The following is an 18,323-nucleotide window of genomic DNA, read 5'->3' on the forward strand; positions in this document are numbered from 1 at the left end:
TTCGATATTTGTCCTATTTAAAACCTGACTCTTCTGCAGTTATATCGTGTACTAATACCGGCGGAAAATGTAAAGCTGCGATTTTCTAGGCCGATAAAATTAGGAACTACACTCCCATTCTGGTGTAATAGTCAAGGAAGTTTGCTGCCGTAACATGGCCGAAGCAGGCGCAGTAATATCACGCAGCACATCGCAGCACAACGTGACCAACTGCATGCACAGGGAGCGTTCCTCGTTGGAAGTTACCTAGCTGGGAACTAATTTCAGGCGCTGCATGATATTACTGCACCTGCTGCATCCATATTACGGCAGCAAACTTCCTTGACTATTACACCGGAAAGGGAGTGTAGTTCCTAATCTTATCGGCCTAGAAAATCGCATCTTTACATTTTCTGCCGGTCTTAGTACACGAACTGCAGAAGAGTCAAGTTTTAAATTGGACAAATACCGAAACTAATTGGTTATTTTTGAACGCGATACTATTTGTCTCATAGGATTCAATGATCTATGCTAGGCTATGATAAAAGTGATATCGCCAGAACAGGAGAACGGCTGAATGGATTTCAAAACGGTAAAACTCAATTTACTAACTCGGGGGGAGTTGGAGAATGAGCCTATTTCCAAAAAAGTGGAGTGTTCCTTTAAGACTTTATAACTCATTTAACACTACGTTTATGAGGTAACTCACCAAAACTGCGCATTTTGACATAATTGTGTGTGTTTTTGTCCATAGAAGCGCTAATGGTGCGCTGTCCGAAGCTGAACACGCAACCGTTCAAACTATACTTTAGGTAGCGTAACCCCAGGTATGTGTCCCACATGCTCGGGTTATAAAAAATAAAGAAGGGAAATGTTAATCTTCCAAAATGAATCAGCAAAATCTTCTCAGGTAGAAGTTATTAGGACCTAGATTTCATCAAAGTTTTACCCGCCAATTGGCGACTGACTCTGGTACATATACTCGCATTTGGCACTTGGTGAGTATTAATGTTAGGCCCTGCTGGCATTACTTATTTGAAAAAGTAACTCAGATATTTTCTTGTAAATTAAAAAGTAATGTAAAAAATTGAAAAAGTAATTGAAAAAGTAATCTGATTACATCTAGTTTATACATTTTACTCTATTTAAATCAAACACACTGAATTCCAGTCCATAAAAAAATGCCACAGAGTCCATCCCGGCCTTCTTTTAACATTCTCATAGATTTATTTTAAGAATGCAGGGGTCGAAAGAGGGACGTACAGTCTGAATCGCACACCCAGGCACCCAATAGATCATCGCTAGTTGAATAGAATGAGCCGCCCTTGAGACTGAAGCACAATTGGTGCCTGATATATTCCACAGCATCGCACTCTGATCCCCATGGCGACAGTAGTAGAGGGCTCAGCGTGAAAACCGATGGCAAACTACGTCCCATCAGCATCAGAGGAGCGGCCCGATTGCACTCCATGTGCGTGAAACTGAATGGCTGGCATACCATTCCATTGTCAGTCTGTCATCCATGGCATTTAGCAGCATCATGGCACTGAGGAAGGGATTCCAGCTCCAGCTCATTGTGAGCACTAATGGAGAAAGAGATTTGTCATTGAAATGTAATCACCGCTTGTAAAACGGACACTAGAAATAGTTCAGAGTTTTGTCATTGTATTGAAACATTTTTACCCTTTTATCCCCCTCTACATGATTTGTCATACCGTCAGTTTTGCCATGTATTGTTGCAACTACAAGTTGCCTTGTATTATGGCAACTATATTTTACAATTAACAAATTATTTTGAAATTGACCTGGGTCAGTTATTATAGTTATATAGTTAATATAGTATTAAGTTGAAAAAAGTTAAAATATCAGGTGTGAACAACTATCGTAATATATATAATAAAGAAAAAAAAGTATTGTCATTCATATTGATGTATGATTTACATTATATATAAATATAAATATATATTACATATATTTCTTAAATGTGTGTGTGTGTGTGTGTGTATATATATATATATATATATATATATATATATATATATATATAAACTACACATAACTACACATATATTATGTAAACATAAACTTTTATTTTGGTTGTGATTAATCAATTTAACAGCTCTAAAATAAATATTAAAAATAATGTGGTTGAAGTCATGTGGTGCGACCAGCATGTAGGAAAATAAAATATAATACAGAAAATGATATCATAAAGATAAATTCTATCATAATGTAGTAAACATCATAAAATATTTACTAAAAATATAAATATCAGGGTTGTACAACTATCGCAATATTTATAATGAAGACAAATTCTCAATAAGAGGACGAAGAAAACTTAATTGTTTAGCTTTCATTATTTCACAGAAGAAAAAAACTGTTATTAAATACAATAATAAAAATAAGAAAATAAATATTATATATATATATGTGTGTGTGTGTGTGTGTGTGTGTGTGTGTGTGTGTTTATACATATAAATATATACAGTACACAAACATATATTATGTAAACATAAACTTTAATTTTTGTTACATCATAGTAATATGATGTTATATCATAGTAAACTGTATCATAACATAGGAAATTAAAAAAATTTTTTTTTATTACTTTCTAAAGTGACAAACACTGAATGTTAGTTTATTAGACTGTATAAAAGTTTTCAAAACAATATGAATCAACATAATTACAAAGAATACATTTCTAAATTTTTAAGGCACATTTCCTTTTCTTTATCGTGGAGGTTCTTATTTGTCATTGACCCACCTAACACAAGCTGCTAAAGTCATGGCTGGCGAGGTATTAAAAGGACAGTTTAGGTGTCAAAAGAGTTGCTAATGACTGGCAGTTCATTGATATGTTGACCTCGGTGCCGTGTGTCTGGGTTAGCCACAGACTTGCGTGCACAACACAGAGAGGATAGTTTACATCTTACCCTGTGGTCAGCGCCGGCTCCATGGTGACAAAGGAGCAGGGTGACACATCAGGGGTCAGTTTTTGACTCTTAATCCTCTCTCCTAAAGTTTAAACTAAACCTTTACAACTCCTAATGCCCTCTCCCAGGGCATAAGACACCGAATCCTCACTGAGATTTCGTCAAAGCCTCTCCGGGAACCACAGAGTTGGTTATCATTGGCACACGATACATTAGTGACATAATGTGAGCAGGTCTTTATGCTTTGGAGTCCTGGAGGCGCCCCTGATTTGAATTTCTCTCCTTTGCTTTGTGTTCAGGTATATGAGGAGCCAGTGACAGTGATGAACTCCGAGCAGGAAAGGCCGTTCGTGTGCAGCGCCCCGGGCTGCTCTCAGGTGAGTCTGATAAGACAATAGCAAAGACGAACGGTCCTGTAACTCGAGAAAGCTCTTTCTCAATGTGAAACTGCGCCACAGACAGCAACAGTGAAATGCTATCTTGTTGAGGCAAATGTCATCCACTGCGTCTTGATATAAGATTCTTGGCTTGGTATTTCTTTGGATGAGGTGGAATCCTCATAGGTATGGTAAATAATCTCTCTCTTATTTGTTCTTCCAGCTACACAATTATAAAACTTGACATTAACACTAATTTCAAGAGACAAAAATATTTTTTTTCCCCTCAAAATTATCATCGTAGTGCTTGCACATGGCTGCCAAATTGCAAAAATGAATCAAAACTCCATGCAGAAAATGTATCTGATTTGGGGATTTGAACTCTTGATATCTGGCAACCACACACATGAAACTAAAGGTGTGTACAGTAGGGCTGTCGCGATTCGTTGATTCTCATCGACTATTTGATTTTTTTAAATCCTCGATTTAATTTTATCTGCATCAAGTAACTGGCAAAATGCCGGAAGTGACGCATTTCTCGGACGAGAATCCGTGAAACACATTATTACACTGTTTTATCAAGGCTGCATTATATATTAAACCCATTTAAAAATCATAATTAAGCATAATTTTGAATTCACAAACGTTACGATTCAGTTAAAATATATTCCATGCAGGTTTAATATATGTGAGTCATGCGTGTAGGTTACGTACGTGCGTCTCCGTTCACAGTATGCTGTTCTCCAGGAACTGTCATCGTTTACATGTGTGGAGCGTCTCAAACTCCATCGCTGCATATTGTTGTGAGTTTGGTTTTATTATACCGTTCATCTGGGAACGCAGCGTGTGCCGTTTCATCAGATTTGTAAGGTAAATAATTTATAAACCTACGCAAACACAGGAGAATACATCAATCTGTCTCATAATGCTAACGTTAAGTGTTCGTCGCGATTTCAAAATAAAAGTTTAAACCCTGACTCTTGAGTTTACACATTTTGAGTTCCACATATTCATTAAATTACTGTGGCCATAGCATTTCTGTGGTAACGATATGGCCAAATAGTAAAGATTAAGTGGACATTTGACTTAAATGTTGTTAAGCCAATATTAATTAAGCAATAAGGTACTTGAGGCCGTGCTGTATCATGAATAAATCATGGCTGAAGGGCGTTGTTAGGCACGATGCCTAACAACGCCCTTATTGCTTTTATAAAACGGTTACCACACAATAAAAATATTAAAATCAAAAATATATATTAATTTATATATATTAAGTTGTACGTTTTCATAAAGTAAAATCATTAACTGCCTTCCGCTGTAAAAAGTAGTCCCTAACTGCTAAAGCTTTGTTTACGTTGCTAAGGGTGGTTGCTAAGGAGGTTCAATGATACACAGAACGTTGAGTGAAGCGGTCGTGGCTGTGCTGTATCGTGAATAAAACACAGCTGCTGACCAATCAGAATTGAGGAATGGAACTAACCGTTTTATAAAAAGGATTAGATCCTGCAGTGAAGTGTAAAAACAATCGTAAGGCCGTTGGCGCCCTCTGTTGTAATGTATAAAGTACATTCGCTCTATTGTTTATAATACATTATGTATTTCAACAGTTTATTTTTCCGTTTTAATTTTTCTATAGTATGTTACAATGGTTAAATTAAAAAATTTTTTTATCAAAAACCCTGTCTACTTAATTTAACATAGTTATTTTTACCAAATTCTTTTCTTTTACTTTTCTGGATTCCGTTTTAATGGTTCCATTAAATTTGAATAATCAAAAGCATCTCTAATTAATTGATTTTATTATAAAATAAAATGTTCTTAAGCAAAATTGTTTGTTTTTTTGTGGAAAATTAGTCATTTAGATTAATCGATTAATCGATAAATTAGTCGATAGATTAATTGATTATATTAATTGATATAAAAAAAATCATTAGTGGCAGCCCAAGTGTACAGCAATAATATTTTGTCTCCTTTTTCCAACAAAAATAAAAATAGATTTAGTGTTAAGAGATTTAAATAAAAAAAGATTAGTGTTAATTTTGTCAGCAATTTTTTATTTAGTCTTAGGCCCGGTTTAACAGACAGGGTTTAGTCTAAAACAGGATTAGGCTTAGGGCTGTGCAATATATCGAACGATATTGTGAGGCGCGTTTAGTCAATGAAGCCGGTGCTTTGATTAGTAGTAAATCTCCATCACGTGCGTTCCGCTCAGGTTCCGCTGGAGCGGCAATTGATACACAGAGACGTAAATCTCTGACAAGCTACGCCATATCGCGCTAAATATCGAATCGGTTTTTTTATCGCCCGATAAAAGTCTCACGTTAACGCAGCACGTTAACGCCGATAACGGCCCACCACTAATAAAAAGTAATTTTTATAAATGTGCTTAGAAAAAAAAACATTACTGGTGTGCATCCTGAGACAAAGGCACTGATATATTTTTAGGTCAGTCAGTGCAAGTTTTTTTCAGTTGAAACAGCTTAGACTTACATTTTAGTCTAGGACTAATCTTAAATTTTGTCTGTGAAACCGGGGGTTAGTCTTAGTCCTATGTCATATGTACTTTTTAGTTCCCTTTCGATACTTTCACTCGTACTGCGTCTGTAAAGACGCTTATGGGGAAAAGCTCCTTTTCTCCTGAGACTGAAGCATTTCAATAACGCAGTGTAACTGCACGGCCATTGGTTCGTGCAGTGTTAAAGAAACGAACCAATGGCTCGGCAGCGGAGATGCACAAACCTATGGCGATGATTCGCGCCCGATCGCGCCAAAAGGGGCGGAGCATCTGGCTATATAAGCGAGCATTTCGCCATAGGGAACTCAGATCCTTCTTCTTCAGCGACGACTTCTGATCTTCGCAGAGACTGACTACGCAGACTTCGCTCAAGCAAGCCTCTTCTTCGCCGTTGACGAGCCTCGCAGCGGATCTTCACTGCTCGGCGGATTGACGCTCCGGAGCTGATTCCCTGCTGCTATCCGGCGAACATCTAAAAGAGCAAATTAAGAGCAAATTTCTACGGCGTTGTTTCAAATGCCACGGCGTTTTTGTCGCTCGTGCAGAGCCCCTCTGCACGCCGCTGACACTCACGCTGAGTGCGTCTCGTGCCTGGGTCACGCCCACGCTGAGGCTGCGCTCAATGAGACGGAATGTTCCCACTGCGGGAATATGAGTCTCACTTCCCTCCGCTCGCGGCTAGCTTTCTTTTCAGAGAGCGACGCCGCTTCTCGCGCCCTCCCGCTTACTTCCTCGCAAGAGCCTGCTAGGAAGAAGCAGCGGGGCAAGAGATCTAAGAGCGTGGTGACAGGCGAGCTCACGCCGGCTCAGACCCCGCGTGCCTCGCCTTCACCACATGGAGAGGAATCGCCAGTTCTCTTCCTGCATCCTGACCAGCGTCCCTCTGCGGCTGCGAGCGATCTGGTCTCCTTCGGAGGAAGTGAATGCGAGGATGACAGCATGTCATTGGCCGCATCTGACGCAGAGGAGTTGTCGGGCTCTTCCCATGACCCCGCCCCCTTGCCGTCTGCGCAATCCAGCGCCGCCAGCGCCGGTATGGACGCCGAACTGTTCCGCGTCCTATCTAAAGCTGTTGAGGAGCTGGATCTTCAATGGTCTCCTCCCGAGGAGCCCTCTAGGAGCCGGTTGGACGAATGGTTTCTGCCGGGGCGCCGCCAGGCCCCTCGTCAGCGAGCTTCACCATTCTTCCCCGAAGTCCACGACGAAATCTCTAAGTCCTGGCGTGCTCCATACTCCGCCCGCCTTCATACTTCCTCTTCTGCTGCCCTCACCACGGTCGATGGCGCTGAGGAAAAGGGCTACGAGAAGCTGCCCCCGCTGGACGAGTCAGTTGCTGCGCACCTTTGCCCGCCCACCGCTATCGGTTGGAAGGCGAGAGCGTCACACCCGTCTAAGCCTTGCAGAACGACCTCTACCCTCGCTGGACGAGCGTATTCGTCTGCTGGACAGGCAGCTTCAGCGCTTCACTCTATGGCGGTACTCCAGGTGTACCAAGCAAAGCTCCTCCGCGGTCTGGACGAGTTGAACCTGGACGATTCCCCGCTCAGAGAGATACGTAGCGCTACGGATTTGGCGTTACGCGCCACGAAGATGACGGCTCAGGCGATCGGGCGATCGATGGCCAGTTTAGTGGTGCTGGAGCGCCACTTGTGGCTTAACTTGACGGAGATCAAGGACGCGGATAAGGTCGCCTTCCTTGACTCCCCCATCTCGCCGACCGGCCTGTTCGGCCCAGCTGTCGAGGGTTTCGCGGAGCGCTTCACCGCGGCGCAGAAATCGTCCCAAGCCATGCGACATTTCCTGCCCAAACGCTCGAGCTCTGCAACGGCTCCTAGTCGCCCCAAGCCGGCGCCGACTCAGCAGCCTGCGAAAGCCACGCCCCCAGCTGCGCAACCAGCGCCTCAGACGGAGCTCCGTCCTCGGTCACGCCCAGCCAAGCGCTTTCCCTTCCCTAAGCGTCAGGGACCTCGGCCAAGAGTGGTGCTGGACCAGGCGCCGCCAGCGTCTTCCTGATCTCAACAGCAGGAAGAGGGAGGGGCCAAGTCTCGCAGCAGCCGGACCAGCCCCCAAAGTGCCTCTTTTAAGCCCTTCTACACTCCGTTCTGTTCCGGGTGTAAGGGAACTTATGTTTGTAAAAAATGTAGCTGTAACTCACGGGCCCTTTATATCAGCGCCCTTACAGCAAACCGCTGTGATAGCGGGAAAAATAAAAAACAAACATTTTCAAGAAAAGAGCAAATTTCCTCTTCCAATGCTTTCAGACAGCATACAGCTGTGCGAACCATTGCAGCCCCTAGCGACACGATCCGCGGCATGGCAAGCCATCCCCGGAGTGTCAAAATGGGTTTTGGGTATAATAGAACGAGGCTATGTACTCCAGTTCGCTCGAAGACCTCCTCGCTTTCATGGTGTGATCACCACCTCAGTTCGCAGCAAAGACGCAGACGTCTTGCGATTAGAGGTAAAGAATCTGTTGGCCAAGGGCGCCGTGGAAACGGTCCCCCCAACACAGAGCGAGTCAGGTTTTTACAGCCGTTACTTCCTCGTCCCAAAGAAGGATGGCGGTCTACGCCCCATCCTCGACCTCAGACAGCTGAATCGCGCCCTCATGAGACGGCCGTTCAGAATGCTTACACTAAAACAGATCCTCTCGCAGATACGCAAAGGGGACTGGTTTTGTTCACTGGATCTGAAGGATGCATACTTCCACATTCAGATCGCCCCCCATCACAGGCAATTCTTGAGATTCGCCTTCGAGGGAGTGGCATATCAATATACAGTCCTTCCGTTCGGACTGTCGTTAGCCCCTCGCACGTTTACAAAGTGCATGGACGCAGCACTTTCCCCTCTGAGACAGATGGGAATCCGCGTCCTGAACTATCTGGACGACTGGCTCATCCTAGCCCAGTCAGAGAGCGAGCTAACACACCACAGAGCCTTAATCCTCAGCCACTTAGAGTGCCTAGGACTCAAGGTCAATTTTGCCAAGAGCGTGCTGTCTCCCAGCCAACGCATTGCGTTCCTGGGAGCAGTTTTCGACTCACGTCAAATGAAGGCAGCAGTTGCGCCGCAGAGAGCCCAAGCCATTCGCAGGCTCGCGGCTTCCTTCAAAATAGGAGCCCTTCGCCCTCTCAAGGTTTTTCAGAAGATGCTCGGCCTTATGGCCTCAGCATCTCCAGTACTTCAGTTGGGTCTGCTTCAAATGCGCCCCCTGCAGTTCTGGTTGAAACCAAAGGTTCCTCCTCAAGCGTGGCGTTTGGGACGCCAGCGCATCAAGGTAGATCGGGCCTGTATAGCAGCCCTGGCTCCTTGGAGGTGCGCTCAATGGATGGAACAGGGCGTTCCCCTGGACTTGGTGGTCAGAAGGAAAGCGGTCTCGACAGACGCCTCCAACTTAGGTTGGGGGGCGCTGTGCGACGGCCAGCCTGCTTTCGGCCTATGGTCGAAAGCAGAGAGTCGCCTTCACATCAACTGCTTGGAAATGCTAGCAGTATGTTTAGGCCTTCACACCCTTCTACCTGCGCTGAAGGGTCACCATGTCTTAGTCCGTTCGGACAGCATGACAGTGGTGTCCTTCATAAATCACCAAGGGGGCCTCTCGTCGAGACGTCTATTTACGATGGTAGAACGTCTCCTGAAATGGGCTCAGCTGCACTTCCGCTCTCTAAGAGCGACGCATGTGCCAGGCAAACTGAACCAGGGAGCAGACATGTTGTCTCGGAGCAACGTCTCCTCAGACGAATGGACGCTTCACCCTCACACGGTTCAGCAAATATGGGCTGTCTTTGGCAGGGCGCGAGTAGATCTTTTCGCCTCAAAAGACAATCATCACTGCCCAATTTATTTTTCGAAGGAACAGGACGCATTGACCCAAGAATGGCCCAATCTCCTGTTATACGCATTCCCTCCTATCGCTCTGCTGCCACAGGTCATCAGGCGAGTGCGGGAACAGAAACTCAAAGTCCTGTTAGTGGCTCCATTCTGGCAGAACCAGCATTGGTTTCCAGATCTTCCCAGGCTGCTCTCAAGAGCACCATGGGCCGTGCCACTGAGACGAGATCTCTTAACACAGGCGAACAGAACGATATGGCTCCCCCAACCGGAATTGTGGGCGCTACACGTTTGGGCTCTAGACGGGAGCCTTTAAGTCTCCCTGAGTCGGTTTTGAGTACTATTTCACAGGCTAGAGCACCCTCTACGAGGCGGCTCTACGATCTCAAGTGGTCTGTCTTTTCCGCCTGGTGTTCCACCCGTGGTACGGACCCAATTTTATGTGACATATCTGTGATATTGTCCTTCTTGCAAGAGCTGTTGGATAAGGGGAGATCCCCTTCCACGCTCAAGGTCTATGTTGCAGCTATAGCGGTATTCCATGACCTTGTAAACGGTCAATCTGTGGGAAGGAACGACTTGGTCGTTCGTTTCTTAAAGGGGTCAAGGCGGATTAATCCCCCTCGCCCCATTACGGTTCCGTCTTGGGACTTACCCACAGTGTTGAGGGCCCTGAAGGGCCCTCCCTTCGAACCGCTTCAGTCCATAGGCCTTCGCCCCCTGACGTTGAAGACTGCCCTGCTATTGGCATTAGCATCAGTCAAACGCATGGGTGATTTACAGGCGCTCTCTGTGAGCCCCGTTTGCTTGGAATTCGGGCAAAATGACTCTAAGGTCATCCTGAAGCCAAAGCATGGGTATGTTCCCAAAAGTCTCTCTACACCCTTTAGAGACCAGATTATTTCCCTTTTGGCTCTTCCTCCTACGGAGCAAGACCAGGGATTTAACCCTCTCTGCCCTGTCAGGGCTCTGAGATGTTATATAGAGCGTTCTGCCCCTTTTAGGCAGTCAGAACAGCTGTTTGTATGTTTTGGTGGCCGCACCAAGGGGTGTTCGGTCACAAAACAGAGATTATCCAAATGGATTGTGGAAGCCATCACGCTGGCTTACTCCTCTTTGGGCCTACAATGTCCCATGGGAGTAAGGGCCCATTCGACGAGGGGCATCGCCTCGTCTTGGGCGTGGTCTAGTGGGGTTTCCATTGCAGAGATTTGTGCGGCGGCAGGCTGGGCCTCACCGTCCACATTTGCTAGATTCTATAACTTGGACGTTCCAGTCTTACAGACTCGGGTCCTTTCCACATAGTGGTATGTTTTACCAGTATGTTATATATAGTGCGTCTTGGCCTCTGTGGAGCTCCAAGTGTACTTATTCCTTGGAACGGATGTTTATCAGGTTATCTGATCGAACAAATTGGCCCTTATTAGCCCTTTAGTGCTAGGGTCATGTCAGTCGTTCCTCTACCTTAGCAACGGCGGGATTGTACTGGTTCCCCATAAGCGTCTTTACAGACGCAGTACGAGTGAAAGTATCGAAAGGGAACGTACTCGGTTACTTTCGTAACCTCGGTTCCCTGAGATACGGGAACGAGTACTGCGTTGCTGGCCGTGCTAGGTAGCTGCACGACTCAGTCGTCGCTTCAGTCGAAGTACCTGAGTTCCCTATGGCGAAATGCTCGCTTATATAGCCAGATGCTCCGCCCCTTTTGGCGCGATCGGGCGCGAATCATCGCCATAGGTTTGTGCATCTCCGCTGCCGAGCCATTGGTTCGTTTCTTTAACACTGCACGTTATTGAACACTGCGTTATTGAAATGCTTCAGTCTCAGGAGAAAAGGAGCTTTTCCCCATAAGCGTCTTTACAGACGCAGTACTCGTTCCCGTATCTCAGGGAACCGAGGTTACGAAAGTAACCGAGTACGTTATCATTATCATATTTGGTCAACCTTGTCCTGTTTTTGTTTAGTCTAGTTTTAGTCGAGTAAATATCTGAGCGTTTTAGTCTAGTTTTAGTCAAAGAAAGGTTTTTGTCACATTTCCGTTATACTGTATAATGGCAGGGCTCTAGACTAACTTTTTGCACTGGTTGCACTGGTGCGCCTAACTTTTTTTCTTAGGTGCACCAGCACAAAAGTTAGGTGCACCCAAATTTTCAACCGCATCACATTTAACACCGCAGTTTTACAAGTTCACTTTTTTTTTACTTTTTTATTTTATTTATTTTTTAATCCCTGTCCATATAGGCAATATTGACTTGTAAATGATTAACTAACAATCTGGTCAATATAAAGTTATTTATTTGAAGCATATTTTTTCCCCCCAGTACTTTACCCTACTTTGTGTAATAACGAAAACATTTCATTGAAAAAATAAGTCCAAAACTCTCTATTTTAACATTTTGAACAATAGGGCTCTACCATTTTTTTTTTTTTTTTGAAATTCTTGTTTTAATTTTTCCCATAATCAAATGAAAGCATAAACATTTATTTATTTTTAATCAAATGAAAAATAAACATTTTAAATTTTTGGCAAACATATATATGATTTATAAATAGGAATATATAAACGCCTACATTATACTGTACAAAAGTAATACAGGACTAATATTGTTCTGTTTCATGTTAAACCGTACTTTTATTTTGATAGGTTGCCGTGAAGTTTCTGTGTGTACAGTATGATATGATGCTTTCTCAAATGAAACGGTAAAAGTGACACAGTAGGTTTGGAGATTTATCTGTTCATGTGAGACGCAAATGCCAAAAATTAGCGGGAGCGTCACGCGTGCTTCAGTAGCCTATACATGTGTAGTTAAAAAAAAAAATACACGTCTCCACCATTAATACATAGAGGCAAACGGAACATGCAGGATTCAGATTAAACGGTCTTTTTGCCTTTCAGTTTTCACAGACACTAGTCCATATCGCGATTTGAATTGAGTGACAGACCAACTTTTGATTTATCAATCCAGAAATCAACGTATTACGTGGCATTCCGCGCCATAGTAAATTCAGTTTTTATGAATGGAGTCCGCGATCCAGTCCGTGTTTTTGCGGAGAAGGCATTGTAAACGCTTGACAATGTAATGTAGAGACATCCTGATTGCATCACATGCATTTTCAAACGTACACACACGTACAGGAATATCTGGACCACGGCCAATCAGAGGGGGGGCGGGATCCGTTCTTCATCTCTGATTGGTTTAGACCAGGATATGGGTCTAATGTGTGTCTGTTGTTGAGCAACAGGGAGACTTTAACTCCGAGTGACGGAGTTTCGTTTTTTCCCCCTCGAACGGCTGGTCGCACCGGTGCAACCTTTGATTTTTTTTAGTCGCACCATTGAGAAATTAGGTCGCACGTGCGACCAAATTGGTCGCACTCTAGAGCCCTGAATGGTTAAACAAAAAAAAATGTTTTGCTCAAAATTATAATCTCAGCATTTGTGCATGGTTGCCAAATTGCTAAAAAAATAAGCAAAACCCTAGTCTAGCCTTTTATCGTCAGCGATATTGCATGTCGATATAGTCACCGTTCATCATTTATTGACCTTATTGCCATCTCGTTTTAGTCATGAGAAACAAGCTCCTCAACAAACATTTTTTGTCATAGTTTTCATTAATGAAATTAGCACTACTTGACATAAAAAACTTAATTTATAATTAATTTTAATAATATATGTGACCCTGGACCACAAAACCAGTCTTAAGTCGCTGGGGTATGTTTGTAGCAATAGCCAAAAATACATTGTATGGGTCAAAATTATTGATTTTTCTTTTATGCCAAAAATCATTAGGAAATTAAGTAAAGATCATGTTCCATGAAGATTTTTTATAAAATTCCTACTATAAATATATCAAAAAGTAATTTTTGATTAGTAATATGCATTGTTAAGAACTTAATTTGCAGATCTTTAAAGGTGATATTCTCAGTATTTTGATTTTTTTGCACTCTCAGATTCCAGATTTTCAAATAGATGTATCTCTGCCAAATATTGTCCTATCCTAACAAATCATACATCAATAGAAAGCTTATTTATTGAGCTTTCATATGATGTATATATCTCAGTTTTGTAAAATTTAACCTTATGACTGGTTTTGTGGTCCAGGGTCACATATACAGTATATATAAATAATTTCAACTAGTTGCAATGCAAAAGTTTTAGTTTAACTAAAATAACTAAAAATTAAAAAACCCTTAATCACTTTAGTTGAAATAAAATAAAATATAAAAAAAATTAACTTAAACTTATTTTAGCTAGTTGACAACAACATTTCTCGTTTTCATTTATTTGAACTTAATGTAGTAAAATAACTAAAATTGAAATAAATTCATAAAAAAACAAATGGACATATTTAAAAAAAAATAAACAAAAAAAAGAATAAAAATGACAAAACACAGCAAAATTAATTATTTTAATATAAATTACAGTAAATATAAAAATAAAAACATTCATAGTATGAATGAAATTACATTAGTATGTCAATGATACTAAAATAACACTGGTTCTCAACTGGTTTTGCTTCAGGATATTACTGATTTGATATTGAAAGTGCTTTCCTGTTTTTTAAAAAATATCTTTACTTTCTTTCTTTCATTTAATTTGCATATAGCATTTCCCCCCCTTTTTCTGCAATCAGAACACACCTGCGACCCATTTTCGGATCACAATCCACCTGTTTTGAACCGCTGTGCAATTAGACTAGGCCTGTCCCAATCTGTTTGAGCAGGCTGGTTCATGTGGATCATTTACAGATACAATGTTCCTCTCAGGTGCTCTTAAACATCAATTAAGATAATGTAATTACGATAATGAGATGGTATTTTCAATCAGAATGGTATTATTGTAATCTGTTCAGACAGACAGTTTTTGCCTAAGGCTCAGTCCTGTTGTATATCGTGGTAAGCAGAACATTGCTTTATAGAGTCACTAATTGTAAGATTTTCAAGTGTTTTTCAAGAACACAAAATGGAAAGAAAACAAGCCTCTGCTTTTTAATGTGTTTAGTGTGATTGAATTGCAACCAGTTGTTTCCATGTTCTCCAGAGATTCCCCACGGAGGATCATCTAATGATTCATCGGCACAAGCACGAGATGACCCTCAAATTCCCTTCCATCAAAAATGACAACATGCTGTCAGGTGAGACAGACCTCACACACACACACACACACACACACACACACACACACACAGCTCATGTGTGAGTCTCATTTTAGCGTCTGTCTTTGATTAGGTGTATTAGGCAGGACGCATGACTTGGCAAATGCGTAGGTGTAGTTTTAAATGCAGAGCCATGTGGCTAAAATAATATTTGTGCTGTGCTCTGCCTCACTCCCCTAATCCCAGTCATCAACCCGTACCATGAGTTCCATATCAATTAGACCGCTGGCACTCTCTGGGGACGAGGGGAAGGGGAATAGTGCAGGGAAGAAAAAAGAAAATAAGCCTCAACAACGATGATGAAAAAGTGGTGGATTGCGTATTTAGAGGTACATGTTTAGAGATTGGAAAAGCCTTTTTTGGTGTATCTGACCCAAAACAAAAAGAAATACATGCAAACCAAACCAACCCAACCCAAAACAGACCGGAAAAGAACAAAACAGAACAGAACAGAACAGAACAAAATAAAAAACAAAACAGAACAGAAACACAAAATAAACTAAACAACAGAACAGAACAAAACAAAACAGAAAAGAAAAACAAGCTAAACTAAACAACAGTACAGAACAAAACAAAAAACAGAACAGAAAAACAAGCTAAACTAAACAACAGTACAGAACAAAACAAAAAACAGAACAGAAAAACAAACTAAATTAAACACTAAACTAAACAACAGAACAAAACAAAACTAAACTAAACACTAAACTAAAAAAACAGAACAGAAACACAAACTAAACTTAACAGTAAACTAAACTAAACAACAGAACAGAACAAAACTGAACAGAACAGAAAAACAAGCTAAACTAAACAACAGTACAGAACAACATAAAAAAACAGAACAGAAAAACAAACTAAACTAAACTAAACAACAGAACAAAACAAAACAAAATCAGAACAGAAAAACAAACTAAACTTAACAACAGAACAAAACAGAACAAAACAAAACAAAAAACAGAACAGAAAAACAAACTAAACAACAGAACAAAACAGAACAAAACAAATAAAAAAACAGAACAGAAAAACAAACTGAACTAAACTAAACAACAGAACAGAACAAAACTGAACAGAACAGAAAAACAAGCTAAACTAAACAACAGTACAGAACAAAATAAAAAAAAACAGAACAGAAAAACAAACTAAACTAAACAACAGAACAAAACAAAACAAAAATCAGAACAGAACAGAAAAACAAACTAAACTTAACAACAGAACAAAACAAAACAAAAAACAGAACAGAAAAACAAACTAAACTAAACACTAAGCTAAACAACAGAACTAAACAAAACAAAAAACAGAACAAAAAAAACAAAACAGAAAAACAAACTAAACTAAACTAAACAACAGAACAGAACAAAAAACAAAACAGAAAAACAAACTAAACTAAACTAAACAACAGATCAGAACAAAACAGAAAAACAAACTAAACTAAACTAAACTACAGAACAAAACAAAAAACAGAACAGAAAAACAAACTAAACTAAACACTAAGCTAAACAACAGAACTAAACAAAACAAAAAACAGAACAAAAAAACAAAACAGAAAAACAAACTAAATTAAACTAAACTACAGAACAGAACAAAACAAAAAACAGAACAGAAAAACAAACTAAACTAAACACTAAGCTAAACAACAGAACTAAACAAAACAAAAAACAGAACAGAAAAACAAAACAGATAAACAAACTAAACTAAACAACAGAACAGAACAAAACAAAAAACAGAACAGAAAAACAAACTAAACTAAACAACAGAACAGAACAAAACAAAAAACAGAACAGAAAAACAAACTAAACTAAACAACAGAACAAAACAGAACAAAACAAAACAGAAAAACAAAACAGAAAAACAAACTAAACTAAACTAAACAACAGAACAGAACAAAACAAAAAACAGAACAGAAAAACAAACTAAACTAAACAACAGAACAAAACAGAACAAAACAGAAAAACAAAACAGAAAAACAAACTAAACTAAACTAAACAACAGAACAGAACAAAACAAAAAACAGAACAGAAAAACAAACTAAACTAAACAACAGAACAAAACAGAACAAAACAAAACAGAAAAACAAAACAGAAAAACAAAACAGAAAAACAAACTAAACTAAACAGCAGAACAGAACAAAACAAAAAACAGAACAGAAAAACAAACTAAATTAAACAACAGAACAAAGCAAAACAGAAAAACAAACTAAACTAAACAACAGAACTAAAATAGAACAAAACAAAAAACAGAACAGAACAGAAAAACTAACTAAACTAAACACTAAACTAAACTAAACAACTAAACTAAATATAGAACAAAACAAAAAATAGAAATAGAGCAGAACAAAAAATAAAAAACAGAACAAAACAAAACAACAAAACAGAACAGAACAAAGGAAAACAACAAAAAAACTGTATTTTTGTCTAGTTTACATCCACAAACAACATACATTTATTTTATTTTATTTTATTTTATTTCTAAATATTTATCTTTTATCTTATATATCTATTGTCATTTTGTATATGATACTTATATATATCTTTTTTATATGTATGTTAATCATATATTTACTAATACAGACAGTATACATAAGATTTTTTTTTTGTAGTGTCCACTTTTTCTCGATCCGCTCTCAGATGTGGTTAAAAATCCAATTAAAATCTGATTTTTGTAAATGACTTGCAGTCTGCAGTGTCAGATTAGATTTCATGTAATTTTTGTCATTTGAGATGCTCACTCTTGCCCCAGATATTGAACCTTGTGCCATTCACTTTATATTGAATTACAAATAAGGAGACCCAAAATTTCAGACCCAAAATAGCTTATTTATGAATATGTAAAATACAGTAAACACTATTATTTTCTGATATACCATAATGAGCAAGAGCAAAAGCTAAATTTTCAGCTTTTGATCCTCTCTTTACAAAATAAAATCAACTCTCAATATGCTGATATGTCCGAACAAATGGATTGCATTTCAACACTTGCAAAATGACGATGCAAGTCCTATAGATTAGATTAAAAAAAAAAACGCATTTGTGAGATATTGTTTTATTATATAATAAATTAAATTACGAAAAATTGGAACCATGTGAAGCCATGAATAGAACTTGGCTCGTACATTTTTTTAAAATGAGTTTTTTATCATTATCTTGGACACACATTTTTGTTTTATTTGTTATTAATAATATTTAAGAATATTTATATCTAAATATATCTATCTATATATCCTCTTCTATCAAGATACAGTACACATTAACACGGATCAGCGATCCTGAAATCAAACCCTTGATGGGATTCTATGAGTCCTAGATGTGCGGTTCAGTCTAGACTGTAATATTCGTCGTGGGTTTGATAAAGTACAAGATAATCAGTTACTATGTGGTTCCAGTAGTGGCTAGAAATTATCATCCCACCACAAACTCAATAAGAGGTGTGTGTGTGATTTCTCAGTGGAGTGTGTTTGAGGCAAAGAGGCTGAGCAAACGAGAGGTACTGAGTGAAGGAAAGCATGTGCACCTTCGTTAGCAAGCAAGCAAGTCACTGA

General features: G+C 39.9%; 1 protein-coding gene across 1 annotated transcript in view; it reads left to right on the plus strand.

Moving 5' to 3' along the window:
* Window positions 1-3,026: 3,026 nt before the first annotated feature.
* The window catches only part of LOC141343260 (cyclic AMP-responsive element-binding protein 5-like), a 140,068-nt gene continuing 124,771 nt past the window's right edge, over window positions 3,027-18,323 (plus strand). The window contains exons 1-3 of the mRNA XM_073847855.1: window positions 3,027-3,041; window positions 3,212-3,289; window positions 14,677-14,770. Of these exons, the coding sequence (XP_073703956.1) occupies window positions 3,027-3,041; window positions 3,212-3,289; window positions 14,677-14,770 (187 nt within the window). The remainder of the gene's footprint in view (window positions 3,042-3,211; window positions 3,290-14,676; window positions 14,771-18,323) is intronic.

The sequence above is a fragment of the Garra rufa genome, chromosome 9 (genome assembly GCF_049309525.1).
Source record: "Garra rufa chromosome 9, GarRuf1.0, whole genome shotgun sequence".
Lineage (NCBI taxonomy): Eukaryota > Metazoa > Chordata > Actinopteri > Cypriniformes > Cyprinidae > Garra > Garra rufa.